Genomic DNA, 22,500 nt, shown 5'->3' on the forward strand with positions numbered 1-22,500 from the left:
CGCATCTTTGAAAGGGACTAGAACACAAGTGTGACACCAAAATGGTTCCAATGTCTTTGTCTCAGACGAGTCGTTGGAGTCTCTCTCTCTGTTTCCTGCTGTCGTCTCCGTACAGCTTCCTCTCTTCCCGCCTGGTGTCCGTTTTCCGACTGTCGCCCGTTATTTCCCGACCTCACCTCTCTGGGGGGGGGGGGGGGGGGGTCGCAGAGCTGAAGACGACTCCCACTCTGCCCCCGTGGTCTGATGCCCAATGCTTCCATGTTTCCAGGTGTCACATTCGCTGCAAAGGGCTACTTCGAGGCTCTGGTGCGGATGGGCGAGATGGCCAGCGAAAGTCAAGGCTCTAAGGATCTTGGTGAGTCCTCGTAGTGGCTGTAGCACCCCTGGTGGGGTGGAGGGGGGGGGGGGGGTGGGGGGAGGCTTGTTTAACCTCTGGTTTCCTCTCACGCCGGGACGTGAGAATCCGGTTTCTGTCGGATCGGCACTGGTTCTGCTCGTTAGTCACGGACCTGTAGGGATAGTGTGCGAGGACCGAAGGCCCGTGTGATGAGTCAGCGTTATCCTGCGTCCTCCTTTCACCCCGACGGGGCTTAAGACAGCAGGCGTGAGGGGGGGGTGAAGGGGGGGGGATACCTGAGGCAGGAGAGGAGGATATAAAAGCTGCATCCATTATTCATGGGGAGACCTTTTAGGATTCTCCATCAATTCATCTTCCTCCTGGTGTCTCTTTGACAAACTCTGTGAATAATGAGCCGCTCATTACTCTGCATCCAGCTTCAGCAACACGGACCCCGATGTCACTTCCTGCTTCGCCACTCGTCTTAAACGCAGCACCACTGCAATGATACGACCCCTCCCTCAACAGTGTTCGGATCCCATCATGCATCTGTGTTTCCCTCGTCCTGCTTTGGACGTCTTCTGTCTGCATGCGTGTTGTTTGTCTGGCAGCGTAACCGTGACAACGCTTCCAGTGGACCGAGAGGCTGCGTCTCCACACATCAGCTGCTTATTGTGTGTCTTTACTTGTGGTTCCAGGGGAAATGGTGTCTTCTGGTTGCATGATGATATAAAGTCACTCAGATGTATCCATTCACTTATTGATCCGTCCCCCGTTATTACTATTAAATAATTGGAGATGGTGGTTTGCTAAAAGTCAGGATTTCAGGAGTAGTGCAGTTAAATAGCACATTTCATTGTGTTTCGAGGGGAGATGATGAGCAGAATTCTCTTATTAATGTGATTAATCCGCATTAATAGCAGCGCAGAGGACTCCATGTGATGGAGCAGGACGAGGAGAAGATGGAGGGTCAGGTTGGACACACTGAGGCTTCCATGAAGGAAACTTCCTTCCTCCATCAGTGGAGAACTTGATGAACTCTTTTAATGAGGGGGCGTCCTCATCCGTGGACACACAAGAAGCTTCTGGTTGTGTGATTGTAGCCGCTGGAACACCAGTAGTTAGTTCTGTGTGTCTCTTTAGACCCTCACACACACACACACACCTACTGCAACAACGCACACCCCGACATGCCAGAGCAGGCAAACTGTGTAATTAGGACACAAAATGAAGAGTACATGATTATCGCCCACTTTGCATCCCAGAATGAACTCCTACGTCATGGAGCTCGTTGCCGAGGACGCGCAGCAAGAGGAGGAGACGCCTCGCTGCACGTCCCTCCTCGTCCCTCCTCGTCCCTCCTCGCTGCAGAGTGCCCCGTCCTCCCACTCAGCCTCTTTCACTACTGCGTCTAGTGTCTGTGGGAGAACACGCCCCCCCCCCCCTCCCCTCCCCCTCTGCACGCAGGTCTAAAAATAGATGAAACGAAAAACTGGAGCCGCTTTGGAGGAGGAGGAGGAGGAGGAGGAGGAGAGACGGGAGTTCGACGCCCAAGCAGCAGCCCAAATATGGCTCGTTGGTGTGGATGAACACGGCGTCATCTTCCTTCCGTGTACTAACATGGGCTGGGCTGTGGGGGGGGGGGGGGGGGGGGGGGCTGTGGGGGCAGAAGAAAGGAAGTCCTGCAGTTCCGGTTCTCCTCTGTGACCATATTAGGCCTCGGCCATTCAGATGCAGATGTGAACAGAGGTGGTACCCGCCCTCATCGTGGCTCTGGCGTCGGATGCAGCTGATTCTACATCAGAAGAAGACGTGTCTCCAGCTGCTGACTGGACGAGGAAAGCCTCTGATTTAGGATATAAAATGTAATCTAAATCTAAAATGTAAAAGACTACTATAAAGAGCTATATGAATCTCATTTATTATTATTATAAGATTCCTAGGAAAGATTTAAGCATCTATTCAACAACGTATTAAAGAAATGAAAGCCCCATTTGTTTTTTAAGAGAATAATTGTTTTCTAATGTTAATCCAAATATGCCGTTGTTCTTTAATAAATTAGCACCGATCAACAGATGACATCATAGCATCTGTCCACCAATCGGTGAGCAGCTGTGTGAGGAGACACTGCGTGGCTCCATGAGATGATGGTGGTCTCGCGTTGTTCCTTCTCTGCTCTCATGACTCATCATTCTCAGCCACATCAGAGACTTTACATCATTCCCTCATCGTGTGGCTTTCCACCAGCAAGCTCCCTTTGATTGAGGAGAACACAGCCCCCCCCCCCCCCCCCCCCCACTACCAGGCGTCTCCCCCCACAGGGGAGTAGAGCCCTTTATGACGTCGAGCAGACGATGTTTGAGCCTTTTCTTCTTCTCCAGGAACAAAAGAATGGAAAACTATTAAAGGCAGGAATGACAGGGGGGGGGGGGGCACGGGGGCACGGGGGGTGAGCTAAAGGGAGGACGGCTGTGGAGCAACACGTGCTTCGCTCTGAGCCTCGGACGCTGCGATCAGCTGATTATCAGTAAGCTGCTTAGTTTTCACAACGCAAGGCGGAGCGTTTTTAGGATTATAGACGAGTCCAAAGGAGAAGGTCCAGCTGGGAGGGGACGTCATTGAGTCCGGTGTGTGTGTGTGTGTGTGTGTGCGTCTGGCCTGCATGAGCACCTCATTAATCCGTTCACACAGCCCACTCTGTCTCTGTGTGCCCCCCCCCCCCCTTGAGGACTAATCGTCTCTTTGCCTCGAGGCAGCGAGACTTATTTCCTGTTATTTCATATTCTCGATGTACTGATAGTATGTTACAGTTTGTATATGTTATAAAATGTCTTTTTATGTGCCATCAACCCTTATCGTATGAAACCAAATGGTATATTTAATTCCTTTGTGTTTTACATCTTGGACCCATTATTAAAATTAGTGTTAATCTTCTTTTGTATTGTTTTTCAGTGACTTTTACACTTGGTGGATATTGATATATTTATATTTGTACTGATCCAAATTTCAATGAGACATTGAGTAAAACTTGACTAACATGATGAATTAAGATGTGACAAATGACCACATGAAGCTGAAGGGGTCCTTCATGTAGGAGACAACGAGTCCCTGGGTCTGTGTCCTCCCGGGTAGTTGGACCTGTCTCTGTCCCTCCAGGTCTCCGTCCCTCTGTCCCTTTTCTCAAAACAGATCTTTTTGTTTCTTGTCTTTCAACGCCTTGCACCTTCAGAGGAGGCAGCATGTAGGTATCTCCTGAGGACACGTCTCTGGCTGCATGGACCCTCCTGTTGTGTTTGTCCCGCTGTGTGATGGTGTCTCCTGTCTGGACGTAACCATCAAAGGCTTCTCTCCACATCTCCTTGCATTGTGCTGCTGCTGTTCTTCTTGTTTCATAATTGTGTCTCTGCTGCATATTTCGTTGCTTTAGTAAGTTTTGTCGGTGTCGTGACGGATGTTTCATCTTGTCCATCGCCTCCTCCTTCTCCTCCTCCTCCTCCCTGGGCACCAGCAGCTGCCTCCCATCGGTTCTGTGTGGTTCTGCATGTGTCCTACATGCATGCAGCTTAAGAGTCACCTTCTCTCTCTCTGCTTCTTGGTGGGTTACGGCCTTTCTTCTGTGTGTCTTCTGTCTGCAGGGGAGGTTCTCTTTCAGATGGCTGAAGTGCACAGACAGATCCAGGTCCAGCTGGAGGAGATGGTGAGCACCCAGCACCTCACAATGATCCATTGGAGTGTTTCATGCTCCCAGAGCTCATCTCACAGAGCATCAAGAGACTCTTCTCTTCTACTGGAGAGGCTTCGTTTGGACATTTACTGACTCAGGTTACAAAGAGTAAAGCTCCTGCTTCTTCAGCAAATATCCAGCTAGCAAGAAAATATCAAGGGGGAATAAAAGTAAACTACTAGACGTATAAATGTTGTGTTTCTATACAACAAAGCAGCATTGTTTGCAGATAACCAGCACGTGGTGTTGATGAGCTCCACGTGATGATGGTTCCTCACTCACTGCTGTGTCTTCCAGCTCAAGTCTTTCCACAACGAGCTGCTCACGGAGCTGGAGAAGAAGGTGGAGCTGGACGCCCGCTACCTCAACGTGAGACACAGAGCCACCTGTTCACCTGTTGAACCTGTTCACCCCCATCCCTTCGGTCTTGTGTGTCACATGACTTGTTGCCCTCATAACGTCTTCTGTTCTTCATCACTCCGATGAAGAAGGAAAAGCATCAGCATCAACCTTATCTAAACCCCAGGGAGGGAGTCAGCGCTCTGGTGACATCACTGACTCACTCGCCTTCATCTCCAGCCAAACCACTGCAGCACGTTACATAAATGACCCCCCCCCCCCCCCCCCTTCTGCCCCCGGAGTCACGACTCATTCTGTGGAAATGAGGAGTTTCACAGAAAAACCTGTTGTGACCCCCCCTTACCCTGCCAGGCTGCGCTGAAGAAGTACCAGACGGAGCACAAGGGCAAAGGGGAGAGTCTGGAGAAGTGTCAGGCGGAGCTGAAAAAACTGCGCAGAAAGAGTCAAGGCAGCAAGCACCCGTCCAAGTATGGAGACAAGGAGATGCAGGTCAGTGTGTGTGTGTGTGTGTGTGGGTGGGGGGGGGAGGGGGGGTCGCGTTGTTCATCCTGGGCCCCCGTAGAGACGCAGCTCAGTTACCTAATGTTTGTTGATGATGCAGAACGAACGCTGAGGTGTGAGAGGACACCTGAGTCTCGCTGTGGGAGGTCAACGCGGCCTCCGTCTGTCCCGCAGCCCCTCAGGTGTCCCCCACAAGGGACAACTAAAGCTGTTCCAACAGGAAGCAGACTGCAGCCCCCCCCACTAGTGCGTCAGGTTGTCCGTCCCTCAGAGCTCCCACTCTGCTGCTGTTAGTCGGCGCCGTGGGGAGGACAAAGCGTGGTTCCACTCGATGGAGACAACACGTCCTGCTCCTCGTACAAAGCGTGAGACGCTGCATGGACTCACGGGCCAGAGACACTATCGCACCCCCCCCCCCCCCCCTCGTTGGGTGTCAGGGCTGATTGACGTCATTGCGCTGCACTCGTGGTGTTCACGTGTAGATGTGATAGTTCAGTACTTTGAGGTCCCTGTCCTTCGTCCTTCTCCCCCCCCCCCCCCCCCCCCAGTATGTGGAGGCCATCAGCAACAAGCAGAGCGAGCTGGACAACTACATCGCCGAGGGCTACAAGAACGCTCTGTCCGAGGAGCGGAGGAGGTACTGCTTCCTGGTGGACCGCCAGTGTGCCGTGGCCAAGAACAGCAGCGTGTACCACAGCAAGGTGAGCAGCACCGCCGGGCCCCTTCACACCGGGGAACCGAGAGCAGGGGGGGGGGGGGCTGAGAGAGAGAAGACGCTGTGTTCTGTGCTCTGGTGTGAATGTGTCTCAGCGAGTGATGGATGGACGGAGGAAGCACAAGCTGCTGATGTGACGATGAACAAACACTGAATCAGCAGATGAGTGAATGAAGTCAACTAGTTTCTCTCCTCTTAAATGACTGATACAACATTGTTGGGCCGGGAGAAGTTCCACTAGATAACCAGCAGCTGATATCTGAGATGAATATTAAAGTTCTCCATCCAGGTTCAGACCAAACAGACTGTCTCCTTGTCCCGACCTGCCTTTGTCTGTGGTACTAAATCTCTGCCCGTGTTGTGGGCCGGTTGCTACGGCGTTGCCAGGTGACTTTGGTCCCTCACTGAGTTTGAGCATTATGAAGTCTGTAATCAATGGATCATCATCATGATTAGACATCGGGAACCTGCTGTCAGGCCCGTGATGTGAGTCCAGTTGGTCCAGAACACGGTGGACGAGCGGATCCGGCTTCCCTTACTGGGCCATTCGCAGGGTTTCTCTCCCACACAGTGAGCAGAGAAGAACCAAACAATCAGCACACTGGTAGAGTTCCTCCCACACTCATCGGTGACTCATCGTTCCCACGACAGCACAAAGTCCTGCTCGCACACGCAGAGTGTATTCTACAGGTGTGTTAGCGTGAGCCCCCCCCCCACACACACACACACACACACACTAGGTGGTCCACATGTTCATCCTCCACAGCGGCCCGGATGCTCTGCAGCATCTCTTCCAATATTCATGGCTTCATAAAGTGTCTTTATGTAACGAGTGGAGCAAAGGTCACTCGCCTGAGGACGCCCAGATGAGTGTGTCCCCCCCCCCCCTCCACCCCCCTCTGAGCCATCTTTCCCTCCTGTGGAATCGTTCTGCTTGTATAGATTAGATGGCTCTGTATTATAGAAGGATGTATTGGCACTTTGGTAAGGACTACAAATCCATATAAAACTATAAGGAAGTGTCTTTGAATGGACCCCGTCTGCTTCCAGGGGAAGGAGCTCCTGTCCCAGAAGATCCCGGTGTGGCAGCAGGCGTGTGCCGAGCCCAACAAGCTGCCCGACCGGGCCTTGTTCCTGGCGCAGCAGATGAGCGGCGTGGCTCACCACGCCGGCCTCTCCGAGCCGCCCGCCGGGGCCAAACCGCTGCCGGTGCCTCCGGAGCTGGCGGCCCTCAGGGCCAGCGGGGGCCTGGGACAGCAGGTGGGTCCACACACACACACACACACACCGTGTCTTCTGTGAACAGGACCGGGCCTGTTGCATCATGGGAGCCCTCACAGCATCTTCTTCTTTAAGCTCCCAGATGAAATCCATACATGAACTTGTGGTGTTTGCATTGACCTCTTTGCCTCATGTCCCCCCCCCCCTGCAGAGGATGTTGGGAGGTGTGGAAGGAGGGATGGCGGCGCTGAACGGCACGGCAGGGGCCCGCGGAGGAGCGGACTACCAGCAGTGGATGGAGGGCAAGGTGACCCAAGCCAAAGCCCCCCCGCAGACGCAGAGGCACGCGGGGGAGGTCTACTCCAACACCCTGCCTGTGCGCAAGGCGGCCCCCGCCAAGAGCAAGACCACTCTGAGTGAGGACACACTGTGTGCAGGCGTCGGGGGGGGGGGGGGGGGCAACCAACCGCTTCTAATGAGAAAGTGGCCACAGCGAGCGGGAATTAAAGGAGATGTGATACCGAAAATGAAAAGGACGGAGTAAAAATAGATGTAGGACACGAGCAGCTAACATGTCCCACACCCGGTGTCCGTTGGACAAATGTCTCCCTGTTGTCTCCACCAGCGGAGACCCGCACGCTGCCCCGGTCCAGCTCCATGGCAGCGGGGCTGGAGAAGAACGGCCGGACCCGAGTCCAGGCCGTGTTCTCCCACGCCGCCGGGGACAACGGCACCCTGCTGAGCTTCTTCCAGGGCGACGTCATCACCCTGCTGGTCCCCGAGGCCCGGGACGGGTGGCACTACGGCGAGAACGAGAAGACCAGGATGTGAGGACGCTGTCTTCTCGCACGCGTTCCGTGTTTATATATATATATAAACATCTAAATGTCTTCTCCGTGCTTGAAGGCGCGGCTGGTTCCCGTTCTCCTACACCCGGGTGGTCTCTGAGGCCGACGCCAGCAGGCAGCCCCCGGCTCACAGGTAGGTTCTGCTCCTGGTGTCCTCCTCCTCCTCCTCCTCCTCCTCCTCCTCCTCCGCGCCTCCCTCACCTCCTGCTCCCCTCTGTCCTGCAGCCTCCTCGGGAAGAGCAGCAGCACGGGCAACCTTCTAGAGAGAGAGGACATGGCCCCCCCCGCCCCTGACTACGGCATCCACCCCCGCATGGCGCTGCAGGCCCGACAGCAGCAGCGCCCCTACAGCGTGGCAGTGCCAGGCTTCTCACAGGTAGGGGGGGGGGGGGGGCCTCCACCTTCCGTTAGCCGCTTTATAAGCCCCCGTCCTTTTGGATGGAGCCACCTGCGATAGGACCCCCCCCCCCCGCTGAGTGCTTCTCATTAAAAAGCGGAGGCAGCCGCGTTGATGTAAATCCGAAGTTATGCAACAGCTTCCCTCCCACGTCTCACCTGGACACCACGTGTGGGAGGAGCTTAAAGCTTCCTGCCGCCTCTCAGTCCACAGGGACGGAGATCTGACACATCAGGAGTTCTCAGTTTGTCTTCATACTTGAACAACAAGCTAAGTTTGGTCCTAAGTCCTAGTTTTGTAGAAGTTTAGCTCATTTTATTGAGCTTTTATAGAATCTCATCCAGGTGATGCTTCCCAGAAGTGATCAGTGTCAAAGATCTCACTTCTTCCTTTGGGTCTTTTATGAAGCTGCTGTAGGTGTTTATTTGCTGAATCTCTTCCACCACGTTGTGGTGCTGCCACCTGCTGGCTGACCGTGTGTGTGTGTGTGTGTGTGTGTGTGTGTGTGTGTGTGTGTGTGTGTGTGTGTGTGTGTGTGTGTGTGTGTGTCTGCAGCCTGGAGTCGAGGAGTACGAGTCCCACTTCCCCACCAGGTAAGAGACACACGAGAGATACTGGGATCAGAAGCCTAAAGTCCAGACCCACAAACACAGCTCACCTGCACTTCTCACCTGGGGGGTTCACGTCCTTCATTTAGAATGAAGTATAGGCTTTTGTTTAAGGGCTGTAATCTGGGGCTGCATGTTATTGGTCATTTTAAGCTAAAGTTGATTTATGTTCTATTTGTGCTCATGCTTAGCCCCCCCCCCCCCCCCCCCCTGCACAGCACTTCCATCTTAAACAAGTCTCGACCTTCTCATCCATGTTTAATTTGGTGCTATGAGGGGGCGGGTCAAGTGTTTTAGGGGGTGGGGTTTATTTCTCACACTGGGGGGGGGTCCACGTGGTTGTTTCTCCAGCCCACCTGGAAGCTTCTCCCTCTCTGTGTCCACAGCTCCTCGGAGGGCAAATTGATTTCGACAGTGTGAGGACAGACAGACGATGTGATAGGACAGACACCTTGCTGAGCAGACCCCCCCCGACCCCCTTACGCAATAAACCCTCCTGCCTCAGTCAATCATTGCGAGGAAGAGGCTCTGCTCGGTGCCCCCCCCCCCCCCCCCCCATGGTTCTGATTTGTGAACCGGGGGGAGACGAGGAATCATCCCAATGAATCTCTGAGTGTATTTACCCCTGATTGTACCTGAGAGCATCTGTACCTGCTCTGTTCATCCAGCACCTTCAAGTAATAACCTCTGTCTGACTTCCTGTTGTGGTGTGTGAGTATCACCTGTGCCCCCCCCCCCGCCCCCCTCCCTGAGCGACCCGCCGGGCTCGGAGCTGCTTTTGGTTCTGAAGTTGTAATTAATTAAAATGCTCAACGTTCCAGCTTCTCAAAGCGTTTCCTGTTGTTTCATTGAAGTTGAAAAGTTTTCTGTGGACTTTTGGTCAAAGAAAAGACAATTTTTCAGACTAAAGAACCTTCGTTGATGCGTGAAGGCGAAAAAACAGCTGCTGTCTGATCTCCACTTACAACCATCTGAGGTCCGTCTGTACCATCGGCCTGATTCCATCAACCTTCTGCAGCAATATCACTGTCAATAACAAATGTGCTGATGAACCTCTGGCTCCAGAGACTCCGATGAGGCATCATCACCATCGTCACCATCTGAGTGGGCTCCTCGGAGGTGAGAGGAGCTCGTTGGATGTTGAAGCTCCTCCGGCCTCCGTGTGCTCATAAGGGCTTCGTTTGGTTGTCTGTGTGCTGAATAAAGATCTGCTGCTCGTCCATTCCAACATCTGGATGTGTGTGATGTCATGAGGTAGAGAAGAACTCTTTGTCATGCTGTGTGCACAGCAGTAGTTGAGCTACATGTGACCTGCCAAAGCCTCCCGGTCTGCCCCCCCTGCTGCTAGAACAGGTACCGCATCCAATTAACTGTGTGTGTTATTACCAACAATACATCTGCATGTGTAAAGCCATGTAAGACTTTCTCTGGAGGACATCCTGAATGTTGACCCCGGGGGGGGGGGGGGTCTCTGCCTTTCAGTACTCGGCCTGGTTTCGCCCGTTTTTGAGCCCCCGCTCCTCATCGTAAGTGACCGAGCTCGTGTCCTCGTTCCCTCCATGGTGTCGTGGTCCATCTGGTTTCTCTGGGTTTCTTTGCGTGATCCATTTGGCTTTTTTTTTTTCCACACCTCATTTGTTTCTAAACTCATTTGTTTCAGCCTCCGCGTGTATCTGATTCTAATGATTCGTTATCTGCACATCAATTCACAGTTTTTTTTCTTTCTCTCCCAGGAGTGACCCCCCCTTTGAGCCGGCCGTGGAAGCCCCCGCCAAACCACCCCTTTCTGATGAAGAGGAGCAGGAGGAGGAGGAGGAGGATGAATCTCACTACGACTCCCTGGAGAAGGCCTCGACCCCCCAGGGGGAGTATTGAATGATCACTCTGCAGTGATGGTAGATGATGAGACCCTGACGTAGTGACACAACCAGCTGTGTGTGTGGAATAAACAGCACTTCATGTAATGTAATCAGTATTACTGCAGATTCCGCTGATTAGATGATTGATTAGTGCAGTTTGTAACATCTTCCTTAAGGAGAATGTTCAAAAGAAGTGTGAAATAATACAAAAATGTTATTGCATAACACGCATAAGATAAATTGGAAATAGACAATGAGCAGATGTTGATCCTTAAAAAGTGTTATTTGTGGATTTGATTTATGTTAATCAATCAAGTCATCCATTAAAATCCATTTAAGACTGAGGTTTGAGTTGAAGAATATTTTCATGATGTACAAATGATTTTAAAACTGATCTAAATCAATATTTGAGTGCATCTAACTTTTGGAGCCGCTTGTCTTTTACCTCTCAGACGTCCTGCGTGTGGACATCGTCCTCCACGTTCTACTGTGACCACGTTCTTACTAATGATTCAAGCTGTGACTCAAAACAACACTCGGACAATTCAAAGGTGACTGATTTGATTTGAATAATAAATAAAGTAATTTCCCACATATTGTGATATTGTGTCTTTAGAAATGTTGTCAGATCACGTCTTCATTTAAATGATAAACATGCGTTGGCTTTTTGAAGGAATTTGCTGTCCCACCCAACGGAAATAACAACATTACACAACAATTACAAAGCTTTAGTAGGATGTAAAAAGGTCATTACATAAAAAGGTGTAAAAAAGAAAATAATGTAATTGTCTGATACTGTACATCGTAAAAAGTTGAAAATTATCAAGTCATAAAGCATGTTTTAGGATTTTATGTTGTAAGTAAAGACAAAATTCATAAAAATGTAATTTAAATGAGTTATATGTTGAAAAAAGTGAACTAAAAGTAAGTTGGTTCAACATGGTACGTCAAATAAAAGTCACAAAGAGTACAGTACTGTCACGGTTTGGTCTCTCTTCCTGTTTTAGTTTGAAGTTTCATGTTCCTTGTGGTCCTGGGTTAACTTCACTTCCTGCCTTGTCCCGTGATTGTCTGAGTGTTTCCACCTGTGTCCCATCACCTGCACCTCCCATGTGTATTTAAGCCCCGTGTGCCTGTGGTCACCTGTCGCGTCCTTGATCCCTGTCACACTTACGTTGGAGCACGCGTCTGTTTGTGAGTACAAATAAAGAACTCTTCTTTGTAAGAACCCTGCGCCTGAGTCCTTAAACCCTGTCGGCCTGCACCAGCGCCATGCCTCGTGACAAGTATGTTGGAGAAAGTCCTAATAACAGAAAAAGCAACTTAAACAGTGACGACATTCAAGGGTGCAGCACGTTGAAAGAAATATAAAGAACTGTGATGTCATAAATAAATGATAGAAATCCTCCTTTCTTAGGGACCTTTGTCTCCTCCATCATGCAGCACATTATTCTGCTCCTCCTTTCATAAGAAGAAATAGTCCTTTTAAGATGTGTAAAACAGACTTTATTTATACTTGATAGAAGGTACAGAAAGTGACGATGACTCTTCTAATGCTCCTCCAGCTCCGTTTGGGGTCAAAACAATACCAACATCATCTCTCTCAACCAGCAGCTCACCCTTCCACTCCCCCCCCCCCCCCCCCTCCTGATGTTTACACTGATGCTTCCTCCTCTCGTTGGTTTATGAGAAGCGAAAAGCCGCCTCATTGGCTGAGGGGATGGATCTCAGCCCATGTGACCACGTGCAGCGAGAGAAGGTCCCGCTGAGGTCCTCCCTTCTATGAGACTAACGAGCAGGCAGAAATAGCATTTAAGGGCATTTTAAATCAAGTTGTGCATGTTTGTATTTAAACGCTGGCTTATAGGGTTTGGTCACATGATGATATGGAAACAAACAGACATCTGAGACTTTACCTGCTGCCATCCGGCCTTCGTGAAGCGTCACTTTTCGGCCATGTTAGGTTCATCGATGGGAGGATCAACCGTATTTTGTCCTGACACGTCATTATCAAATAACACAATCATCACATATATTGTGGAATACGCCTCATTCATACTTCCCAGCACACAGGTGTCCTCGACTCTTCATGACGAAGAGGAGACACGACGAAGAAGAGCACGTTTCCTCTCCAAAGCGAAAGGGAACACGGTCCTTCTTTTGTCTCTAAGCAACACATCCCTGTAGATGCTGCTTGATGGATACTTGAAAGCATGCATTGCTTCGACCTGTTCGACCTTTAACCAGAGTTCAATCTCCCCGTTGCTATGGTGACCGGGCTGCGCCCCATAGCTACCGCACAGAGGGACAGAGGAAGTGAGCCACGTATTCATGTCAAACAGTAGTGGTCCGGGTACAAAAGAAAAGAGTCACTCAACATCCCATAATACATTGTCCAGGTTCAATCAGCTGTTTGCAAAGAAAACATGCTGCAACCTTCTTTTTCACGTTATGGCCAAATTATAACAATATATTACTTGTGATACCTAAAGGATTCTTGTGGATATTCATTAAGACGAGCTAAGCTTCCTAAAGTGTGAGCGCTGTGTGGATCCTTCAGAGTGCTGATCCTCTGAGGAAGGGTCTTTATCTCAGTCTAACTTTAGGCCTGACTGTCAGTCTAACTCTGGTGAGTCGTACACGAGGGGTTTCCAAAGTCCTCTCCATCCATTGTGTCTCTTTGACCTGAAAAATATGCACAATTGAAAGTCCTCTCTGCTTTTTCTATACATCTTACATACAGTAAATATATGAATATCCTGTAAATTGCTTGTATTAATCATTCTCTTTTGGGCTTTCTAAACAGCTCAGGTCCATAAGCTTCAACCACGGGCGGCAAGAGGCACTGTCTTCTGTTTCTAAAACCTGACGTTGTAAAACTAGTTAGAAGTCATGCTAGCGGGTCGTCAGGGAGAGGCGCTGAAGATCCACAGCTCGTTATTCTTTGTCCCCGTCCTCGCTGCTTCCTGCAAGACGAGGATTAACGGACACAAGGGTTAGTTCGTGGTTTACTGATCGCTTTCACAGCTAAAACATGCAACACCATTTGTAGCTTTAGTTAAAACGTATTCTCAGGTGAAACGGTTCCCCTGAGCGGCTGAAACCTGCTTTAATCACGTTTAATCCCACTCACATTTAATCCCAATCACGTTTTAATCCCATTTACGTTTAATCCCACTTACATTTAAACCCACTTACGTTTAATCCCACTTACATTTAAACCCACTCACGTTTAATCCCATTTACATTTAAACCCACACACGTATAATCCCACTCACGTTTAAACCCATTTACGTTTAATCCCACTCACAAATGCAAATAGACTTTAACCTAAAATGACGCTCATTTTTTATCAGGAAATCAATCGACGTCTCGCTCCCCGAGAACTAAACATGTTCAAAGGCGTCTCTGAGGGAAGGCGAGCGACCCACCTCCCACGGAGTCCACGTCGGAGTCGGAGATGTGAGTGATGGAGAATCGGGAGGCGTTGGAGGGGGAGACGGTGAAGCGGGAGAACGGAGCGGCTGGTTTGGGGGTGGAGCGGGGGGGCGAGGAGTCGGACGCCACGGAGCAGGTGGGGAGAGGGAGCAGCGGGAAGTCGTCCTCCCACTCATATCCTGCGCCTGGGGGCAGTCAGAGGCATTGATTTAAGACAGCGTGATCCTCCCTGTGTGTAACCCCCACCTTTAAGAAAGGCCTGCTACTTACTCTCCTCTGAGATGTTCCCGTCCGACGAGTCGTCCGAAGCATTGGGCCTTTCTTGGGATTTGCTCCGTGAACTCTGACCTTCGGCTGCGAGAGGGGAGCCGTGCTCAGACAGCTCTTTGGTTGGACTTTCCTGGTGACAGTTCAAAACATTATTTTTAATTTGAAGTCGATGAGTCTCTAAGATCTATGAAACAGTCCACACCAACTTCCTGTCATATGAGAAACACAGGTTTGAAATATAAGTGATTTTATTATTGATAACACCCGCTCACCTGATCGAACAGGTAGACGGTGACGTCGTCAAAAAAAGACACCGTCTTCCTCTTGGATCCGAAGTGCTGCTCCTGGCTCTCTGGGGTCGGCAGGTGCGGCGTCTTCAGGAGGCTGCGCAGGTGTGGTTCTCCGCTGCTGTCGCTCACCACGATGGGCACCGGGTGGCACTCGTCGTCGCTCTCCTCCCCGCCGCTCTGCTCCTGCACGCTGTAGATCCGCAGCTCCTCGTCCGACTCGTCGCTGTCGTCGCTGTCGGCGTCCTCCTCGCCGCCGTCACCCTCTGCTGCACTGGGCGGAGGGGGGGGGCTGGCCGGGGGCGGAGGAGAGGACGAGGAGAAGCGCCTGGTGCTCGCCGCGTGCTGCAGGGCCACCTCGTCTTTGGGCATCTCACCGGAGACCCTGCACGCTCTGGTCTTGGTCTCATTCACACTCGGCTTGTCTGTTGTTTCCGACTCCTGAGCGGAATTGTCCGCTTCCTCCTCCTCCTCCTCCTCCTCCTCCTCCTCGTTGGGGGTACAATCTCCTTTCAGGGCACCAAGGGCTTCTTCCATGGCCACCACCACCTCTGCAGCCCAGTCCCCCAGGGACGAGCTCTCCTCCTGAGATGGCCATTCATCCATCGAGGCGCTGTCACTGGGCTCCACATCGTGGTCACGCTCTTCAATCCAATGTGCGTCCAGCTGGAGCTGAGATGAGATCACGTTGTGTTTCATGTCCAGTTTGATGTCATTGTCAAGCATGGTGTCACTTAGCTCCTCCTCATCGTTCTTCCTTTTCTCGCCTTTCCTTTCTCCCATGGGGGGTTCTTTTTGAACGTTTTCTTCATCTCTCAGTCCCTCTGACGGCTCTTCCTCTTCATCTCTGGACTGCCTTTCATTCTCGTAGTCTGAGAAGTAGGCAGAGTCTCTGTACGGAGTCTTATCGCTCAGTGGCAGAAGACTGTCCTCGCCGCTCTGCGGGTCTGATGAAGCTTCCGCCTCCTCTTGCTCCACCTCACCCTCGACTTCCTGCCCCTCCGGCTCCTTGTCCTCCTCCGGACTCGGATCGGGGGAAGAAGGATTTCCCACGGGTGGTTCTCGGGGCTCGTGAGGCTCTTTTGGTACAAACTCCGGGCTCTCATTATTTTCTGTGTCGTATCCACTGTCCATAGCTTTAGGCGAGCAGGACGGGTGGGAGGACGCGGGGCTGAAGGCTTCACAAGACCCCGCCGCAGAGGGCAGATCCATGGAATCCATGGAATCAGGAGTCCCCACATGCTTCTGTAGCGACTTGAGGGCGGGCGAGGCGCCCCCCGGCTCGCCGGACTCGTCCGCGAAGATTCCCGAAGTGACGTCGGTGATGTCATCGGTCGCGTCGTCGTCCTCGCTGCAGTCGAGGGCGTCGGCGAGGCTGGCGCTGGAGCCCCCTCGGTCAACTCCGCTGTCGCCGGTGTGACTCATCTCAGACGGCGGGTCTGTGCGCGCCACCATCACGTGCATGTTGTCGTCAGGGGGCGGAGTGGTTACGGTCACCGCCGGGGCCACCTCGACTGTCTCGGGCGCGGTTGGCGTTGGCGTTGGCGTGACTGGACGGTCTTTGATCACATCGCTCCTCTTGCCTACGAAGAGCGATTCGGCGGTTTTAAGGTCAACGTACGGCTCTCTGCTGACGTCGGCCTTCATCGCAGAGGGCTTGGCCACGATGGGGCCCCCCGGGGCCGGCGATAGATTGATCATCTCGTCTGCGCCTGGGGCGCCAATGGCCTTGTCGCTGATGTAGCCGCTGTGACAGTAGCTGTGACTGTTGTTTCTGACCAGCAGGCCTGTGAGCGGGTCCACAAAGTGCGAGTGGCAGCAATCCCCGGGTGGAGTCCCGCCCTCATGGCACAGGTAGATGTACGCGCTGCAGTCGTCTGAGGGCACCATCGCGTGATGTTTGCTCAGGCTAAGGCAGGCGCTGTTGTCTTTGGCCTGGTGGTCAAGATAGTCCACGGGTCTGGGGAGCGAGCGGAAGGCCAGGCTGTGCTCCTCAGGCCAGGAGTCCTCAACATCCGTACTTGGCATCGTGTAGTGGAAATCCACGTAAGCGTCCTGTCTGCAGCTGTGGCTAGCGCGTCGGCTGTGACCCCCGCTGCTGTGCCGATGTTTTGATGGCCAAGTGTTGCAGGTGTGTCTCTCAACAAATATGTCCTCCTCTTCTTCCTCCTCCGTATCGCTGTCTCTGTGCCCGATGAAGAGTGCGCCCTCCGTGTCCATGTTAATGCTGACAGAATGGCTGGTGTGCCTGGTGTGGCCGGGCATGGTCTTCCTCAAGGAGCCCATCATGTCGTAGTAGCCCCCCGTCACGTTCTTTCCTATGATGGCGGTCTGACCCGTGTCCGCGTAGGCATCAGCGTAGGCCTGCTGAGGTGTACCGTTCACGGCAGTTGATAGGCCGAGTGGGTTCTCCAGCTCACCCAAGGCCTGCCGCAGGCTCCTTGACCCCCAGCTCTCTTGGTGACGCGCACTGGAGGAGTCACGGCCAATCAGGTAGTGATCAATCCCCAGAGGGGGCGAGTGCTCATAGTAGTAACCCCCGTCTCTGTCTTTATACGATACGTAGTGACTTGACTCCCAGGGTCGCAGAGGGCTATTGTCCAACACTTGCCCCAAAAGGGGCTCCATCGTGAGGGAGATGGCGGGACTCGAGTCGTTTGAGTCGAACATGTCGGCCTTGTGGATGTCTGCTGACCAGAAGGGACCCGTGCTGGTCTGTGGGGGGCAGGCCAGACAGTCGCCTGAGTCGGCGCTGCCAGTCAGAAAGCTCCCGCTGCTGCCTAGGAAGTCGGGGCTGTAGGAGCACATGGTGTAGTCCGGATCTATGTTACGGTCTCCTGCCTCCTCGATGCGGATGTAGTATTCACTGCCCGCTGAGGGGCTGTGGGCGCTGAGGACGGGAAGTATGCTTGGTGCGTGAAGATGTTTGGATTGGTAGTAAGAAGGAGAAAGTCGTTGGCCGAGGCTCTCCGTGGGGCAGCCTCCCACGATGCCCCCGGGTGGGTAGAACGCCTCCTGCTGATGATGGTTGACCTGCCCCAGGGTCCTGGCTGAGTCCGGGGCTCTGTACGACTGGTCCGCTCTGGCCTGCTCCCACTTGTACTCAAAGTTCAGGCCATGGCTGGTCTCTGTGACCGTAAGTACGTCGTCGCCGGACTCCGAGTGGTAGCCGTCACCGCCTGAGAACTGCTCGAGGAGGGGGTAAGAGGAGGAGGAGGAGGGGTGGTCTCGGGTCTTTGCCGATGCACAGCGGTGGCTGTTGAATACGGTGTTGGGACGCAGGGAGTTCCACCGCCTCTCAAAGTCCTCTTCAGCCTCGCAGGCCCCCTTGGCACACAGGTAGCTGAGCAGCAGGTGGACTTCCTCTGCATTGGGCCTCTGCTCAGGCTGGAGCCAGCAGAACTGCATCACCTCATACCTGAGGAGAACAGAAGGTGAATGTTGCCATTCCGTTGCCAGGGTGCCTTGCTCCCTTCCTGTGAGCCGCATTAACACAAGGTGGAGGGGAAAGGACGCATGCAATTCCTCCAGGTAAGTGAGATGTCTAAGATGTTCGTCTCACCAGCGCTCAGCCAGCGGCACTTGGAGCAGCGGTTTGGGGAGTCGTAGCTGCTGCTCCCTCACAGCGTAGGTCAGCACCTGTCTGTCAGAGTAGTGTCTGTAGGGCTGGTTGCCGAGTTCAAACAGCTCCCAGATCGTCACGCCCAGAGACCTGAGACACGGGGGGCCGGGGCGGGTTGTGACGATGAAGCATAGAAACAGCAATCGGAACCAGTGGGGTGTGTGTGTTTGTGTGTGTGTGTGTGTGTGTGTGTGCGTGTGTGTGTGTGTCCCACCACATGTTGCTCTGCGGCGTCTGGTCAGCCACCAGCAGGTTTCCGTGCACCTCGTCCAGCAGCTCCGGGGCGATCCAGCGCAGCGGGACGCACATCTGGTCCGATGTCACGTAGTAATCATCCTGAGGGACGGATTGAAAGCATAGAGACACGTCACATGCTGACAGGAGGTTTAACATTCTTTTATTTGGATGAAATAACGTGTCTAAAGAATCTGTGGCCAGCTGAGCTCCCGTTATTTTAATAAGTCATTATTGCACTCAGACTGACCATCTGGGGGGTGTGTATCGTACTGTTTGCATGTCTTGTTGTGCTAAACACACCTTGTACTTGTTCTGTGCCAGGCCATAATCTCCAATCTTCACTGAGACATCAGCCGTCAACAAGCAGTTCCTCAAAGCCAGGTCACTGGTCAAAAAGGCAGGGGGGGGGTAAACAGCTGTTACAGATCTTCATTGTTTAGGAACATACACAGAACAGGGCCAACCTATTTATTTAGGCACAACAACATTTACTGTAGCAGCCCTTCATGCAACGGACTGATTGCATTATACATATATTTATGTAAATGTATGTAAATATAACCATGTATAATTCATCTTCAGATATTAGATGTCTTTGCGGAGGGGGGGGGTCACCGCCTGCAACAAAATCACTGATGCTGGAGTCTTTGGGTCTATTACTCAGGCAGCACCAGGATATTGTTCCATGAAGCAACCGAGAATCCTGATCCATAGAAGAACCTGGACCACGGCGTGTTCAGCCCGACTCGCGTCATGTGTATTTATTAGCAGAAGTAGCTCTCTACCTGTGCGTGAAGTTGTGTTTGTGCATGTGCAAGAGTCCCGATGCAATGTCACAGGCCATCCGCTGAAGGACCAGGGGCTCTGGGGTCATGCTCTCTGAGGTCCTGCAGCTTCTGAGGTAACCCTTCACATCACCCTGGACACGGTGGATAAGGACATATGTGTTACAGTCTCTGACCACTGGGGGGCAGTATCGCAACGTGCTGCGCCTAAAGGGGCCAAGAGCCACCCGCCTCCTGTCCCCATGCATTGGAGAGCCAATCAAGGGCCTTGTTTTCAGAAACACATATCTGGATTATGGTTGTTTATGAAGTTGTATAAGAGCCTCCATCTCACTGGTGACACTAAACTATCAGACCTTCCTCATTTGAATCCTCACACACTGCTGGCTATATCAATCCTAATAGGGAAATAAAAAATCCTTAAATGTAATGACATATCTCCAGCACAGCCGGGTCTCAGAGGTTGGATTTATCTCCAGATGTTACCTAACATTATTCAGTGGTTTGTAACATGACCTGTGGGTTTGGATGCTCACCAGTGGACAAAACTCCATCACCAGCAGGTAGGGAGTGACCTCGGTGCACTGGGCCAAGCACTGCAGCAGGGCCGGGTGCTGAAGGCCGCTGAAGAGCAGAGGAGGAGCATGAGGAAATCTACGTTACATCACAGGTCGTTTAGCAGACGCCTTTATCCGAAGCAACTTACAAAGAGAAATAATTCAGTACTTGACAAACAAAGAAGAGCAGAAAGACAAGTGCCAGGTGAGATGAGGAAATAAATACCGGAAAGGCCGGGCCTCCTCCAGGAAGTGCATCTGGTCCTGCACGCTGCCGCCGGCCTTCAGCTCCTTCACCACCACCTGGGTGGTGTTCGGGCCTGCGTTCACCTCCCCAAGCAGAACCTGGAACAGTCCACACGGAGACGTGTGAACGCACGGAGGAGACAGGGGGACAGACAAGCAGAGACATTTAACACAAACAAACCCATCGGAGCATGGAGGGGGGATGGGGGAGGAGGGGGGGGGGGCAGTCATGCAGGAGAGAAAGATGCAGACCAACAGACGCACAGATGGACGTACCCAGTGAAGGTACAAGGATGGAGGAGGCACGTATATTCATGAGTAAACAGAAACACACAGAAGACAGCGTGTTAAAGCACACGATGAGTCTGGCACCTCACAGGAACACACGCTCACACCTTGCAGGTACACCAGCCTCCTCCTCAACAGCTCTGTGGTGCTCTTTGCTACCTGCTGTGGACATGGAGGCGTCAGAAGTGGGCTTACCTTCCCGAACCAGCCATTCCCGATCTCCTTCAGGTAGAGGAGGCAGTGCCGGCTGAGATCTGTGGACTTCAGCAGTGGAACTGGAGGAGCAGAAGGTGTCACAGTTAGAATCCTCCCCCCGTACACGCCCAATGATGTCGTTGTGATCTTTAGCGCGCTGTTAACACATTCCACGCTAACGCTAGCCTGAATGTATTACTGCAACCATTCCAGTTAGCTACAGTTAGCTACAGTTAGCTACAGGCTCCACTTGCTTTCCACGATACAAAATACAGTTTAAAACTTGCATTCATTCTGTTTTTATCAAAGTGGCGTTATGGAATCAATGGAATGCAGTCTTTTCAAATAATTCCACATTTAAGTTATTATCACAGAGCACTGAATGCAGGATGGATGTTCATTCTGACACAACTCACGTTACAAGCGATGCTTATTGATTTTCAAACCATTAGTGAATCGAGTGAGACGATTTGGCTGCAATGTTTTCATGTAACACGATGCAACCACTAAATCCATTCATTTATTTATTCATGCATCCTTTATTTAGCCGGGCTAATGCAGTTAAAATTTATCTTTCACAAAGTTTGTTGCTGAAAGGTTTCATCTCAATAAAGATAACATTCTTAGGAAAATGTTAAATGTTAAAATTAGCATAAAAACATTATTAACAAAAAATTATGTTTCTTCATTCTAATTTGTAGAATAATCGAGTTTAAAACGTCTCTTTACCTTACACTTGGATGACCGCTATTTACACTTAAATTACGTATTATATATAATAGCTAACATTTAAAAGTTGAAGACAATTTGAAAGACAGGGAAAAAAACAAACAAATCACAACTTAAACAAGAAAATAGTCTTTAAAGTGTTTTAACAATAAAATGAAATGTCTCATGATGCTAACATGCTAACAGAGATAATTAATTAACCCCTAACCCTAACTCATCAGCTCAGAATACAAAGTGCTAAATATACAAAATCCTTCTGTACAGAAAGTCCTGGAACATTTCTTAAAGTAGATGAATTAAAATGATATATAAGATATATAAGATAGCAATATTGTCTTGGAGCAAATACTTTATTGCATAAACAGACAAAGAGATCAAATAAAGACAACGTCTGAAGGACTGTAAGAACAAATAGTCTCATTATGTGAATCAGGAAGCCAGATGACGCACCGTGATCCTGAGTGTGGAATCCTCCCGTCTGATCCGTCTCTAAGGGGACACGTCCGTCTCTAAGGGGACACGTCCGTCCCGTGAGTTCCTCCGTCACGTCTTCTTCTCTGAGACAACTGCATCTCTGTGAGCGTCCCCCGAGGACCTGAGTGCTCCCCGCCCGTCCCCGCTCAGTCAAATGAAACGGGCCTGACGACAACCCCCCCCCCCCCCCCCCCCCCGATGTGGTCCCCCCCCATCCATCCATCCCCTCCTTTCACACGGTGTCTCCCGCGATGACACTCAGACTCTGGGTGTGGAGGAAGACAGGCAGGTCTTTGTGGTGCTGTCGCCCCCCCCCCCCCTCCCTCCTCCTCCAGACTGTCACACAGTCAAGTCCCTGTGTGGAGGCCATATTGGACACCACTGCCCCCCCCCCCCCCTCCACAGACTGGTCATTCCTGACACCTACTCACGCTCTCCAGCCCGAGGCAGAACAACCCGCATTGTGTGGCTGCCCCAGTTAGGGCCCCCCCCCCCCCACACACACACACACACCTCCTACATAGGCGACAGCTTCTCTTTGCACCCCCCCCCCCAGACGATGTTGTTCTACCGTGTTCACTTATTTACTTTCGGTCTTCGCTGTGTCTCGTTTCATCCTGTTATAGATGAGCTTCGTGTCATTTTATGTGTGAAGCTTTTCAATCAGCAAACTGACAACGTCTTACTGAAACAACCCGTGTGACAATCTGACCCCCCCCCCCTCCCCCCCCGATTGACCCGGCGCGCCAGGTGCCGAGCTGTGCAGCTTCACTCACGACGCGGCGCCCGTTCCTGTTGCGTG

The 22,500-nt window shown here is 51.7% G+C and overlaps 2 protein-coding genes across 10 annotated transcripts in view; one reads left to right on the forward strand and one right to left on the reverse strand.

Annotated features, from left to right (window-relative positions):
- The first annotated feature begins 252 nt into the window (after positions 1-252).
- baiap2b (BAR/IMD domain containing adaptor protein 2b) overlaps positions 253-22,500 on the forward strand; it is a 76,916-nt gene continuing 54,668 nt past the window's right edge. Inside the window, exons 1-15 of one of the 8 annotated variants that reach the window (XR_009942855.1) lie at positions 258-355; positions 3,567-3,578; positions 3,973-4,034; positions 4,359-4,430; positions 4,773-4,910; positions 5,471-5,623; positions 6,688-6,897; positions 7,070-7,274; positions 7,484-7,685; positions 7,765-7,839; positions 7,932-8,082; positions 8,659-8,696; positions 9,098-10,064; positions 10,194-10,237; positions 10,445-10,582. Coding sequence is in view for 5 of the 8 variants with exons in the window: in XM_062560022.1 (XP_062416006.1) it covers positions 259-355; positions 3,567-3,578; positions 3,973-4,034; positions 4,359-4,430; positions 4,773-4,910; positions 5,471-5,623; positions 6,688-6,897; positions 7,070-7,274; positions 7,484-7,685; positions 7,765-7,839; positions 7,932-8,082; positions 8,659-8,696; positions 10,445-10,586 (1,557 nt within the window). In the remaining 3 variants the exon portion in view is untranslated. Of the gene's footprint in view, positions 356-3,566; positions 3,579-3,972; positions 4,035-4,358; positions 4,431-4,772; positions 4,911-5,470; positions 5,624-6,687; positions 6,898-7,069; positions 7,275-7,483; positions 7,686-7,764; positions 7,840-7,931; positions 8,083-8,658; positions 8,697-9,097; positions 11,546-22,500 lie in introns of those variants that run through there. The other 7 variants (XR_009942853.1, XR_009942854.1, XM_062560022.1 and 4 more) reach the window with 7 other exon arrangements.
- The window catches only part of aatkb (apoptosis-associated tyrosine kinase b), a 25,692-nt gene continuing 15,414 nt past the window's right edge, over positions 12,223-22,500 (reverse strand). For both annotated transcript variants that reach the window (XM_037463498.2, XM_062560003.1), the window contains 11 exons: positions 20,496-20,575; positions 19,993-20,111; positions 19,746-19,833; positions 19,210-19,343; positions 18,725-18,809; positions 18,402-18,523; positions 18,128-18,277; positions 14,551-17,983; positions 14,279-14,408; positions 14,002-14,193; positions 12,223-13,536 (listed from right to left, as the gene is read on the reverse strand). In XM_037463498.2, coding sequence (XP_037319395.2) covers positions 13,508-13,536; positions 14,002-14,193; positions 14,279-14,408; positions 14,551-17,983; positions 18,128-18,277; positions 18,402-18,523; positions 18,725-18,809; positions 19,210-19,343; positions 19,746-19,833; positions 19,993-20,111; positions 20,496-20,575 — 4,562 coding nt within the window. In that variant the 3' untranslated portion in view covers positions 12,223-13,507. The remainder of the gene's footprint in view (positions 13,537-14,001; positions 14,194-14,278; positions 14,409-14,550; positions 17,984-18,127; positions 18,278-18,401; positions 18,524-18,724; positions 18,810-19,209; positions 19,344-19,745; positions 19,834-19,992; positions 20,112-20,495; positions 20,576-22,500) is intronic.

This window comes from Pungitius pungitius, chromosome 21 (genome assembly GCF_949316345.1).
Source record: "Pungitius pungitius chromosome 21, fPunPun2.1, whole genome shotgun sequence".
NCBI classification, from domain to species: Eukaryota; Metazoa; Chordata; class Actinopteri; order Perciformes; family Gasterosteidae; genus Pungitius; species Pungitius pungitius.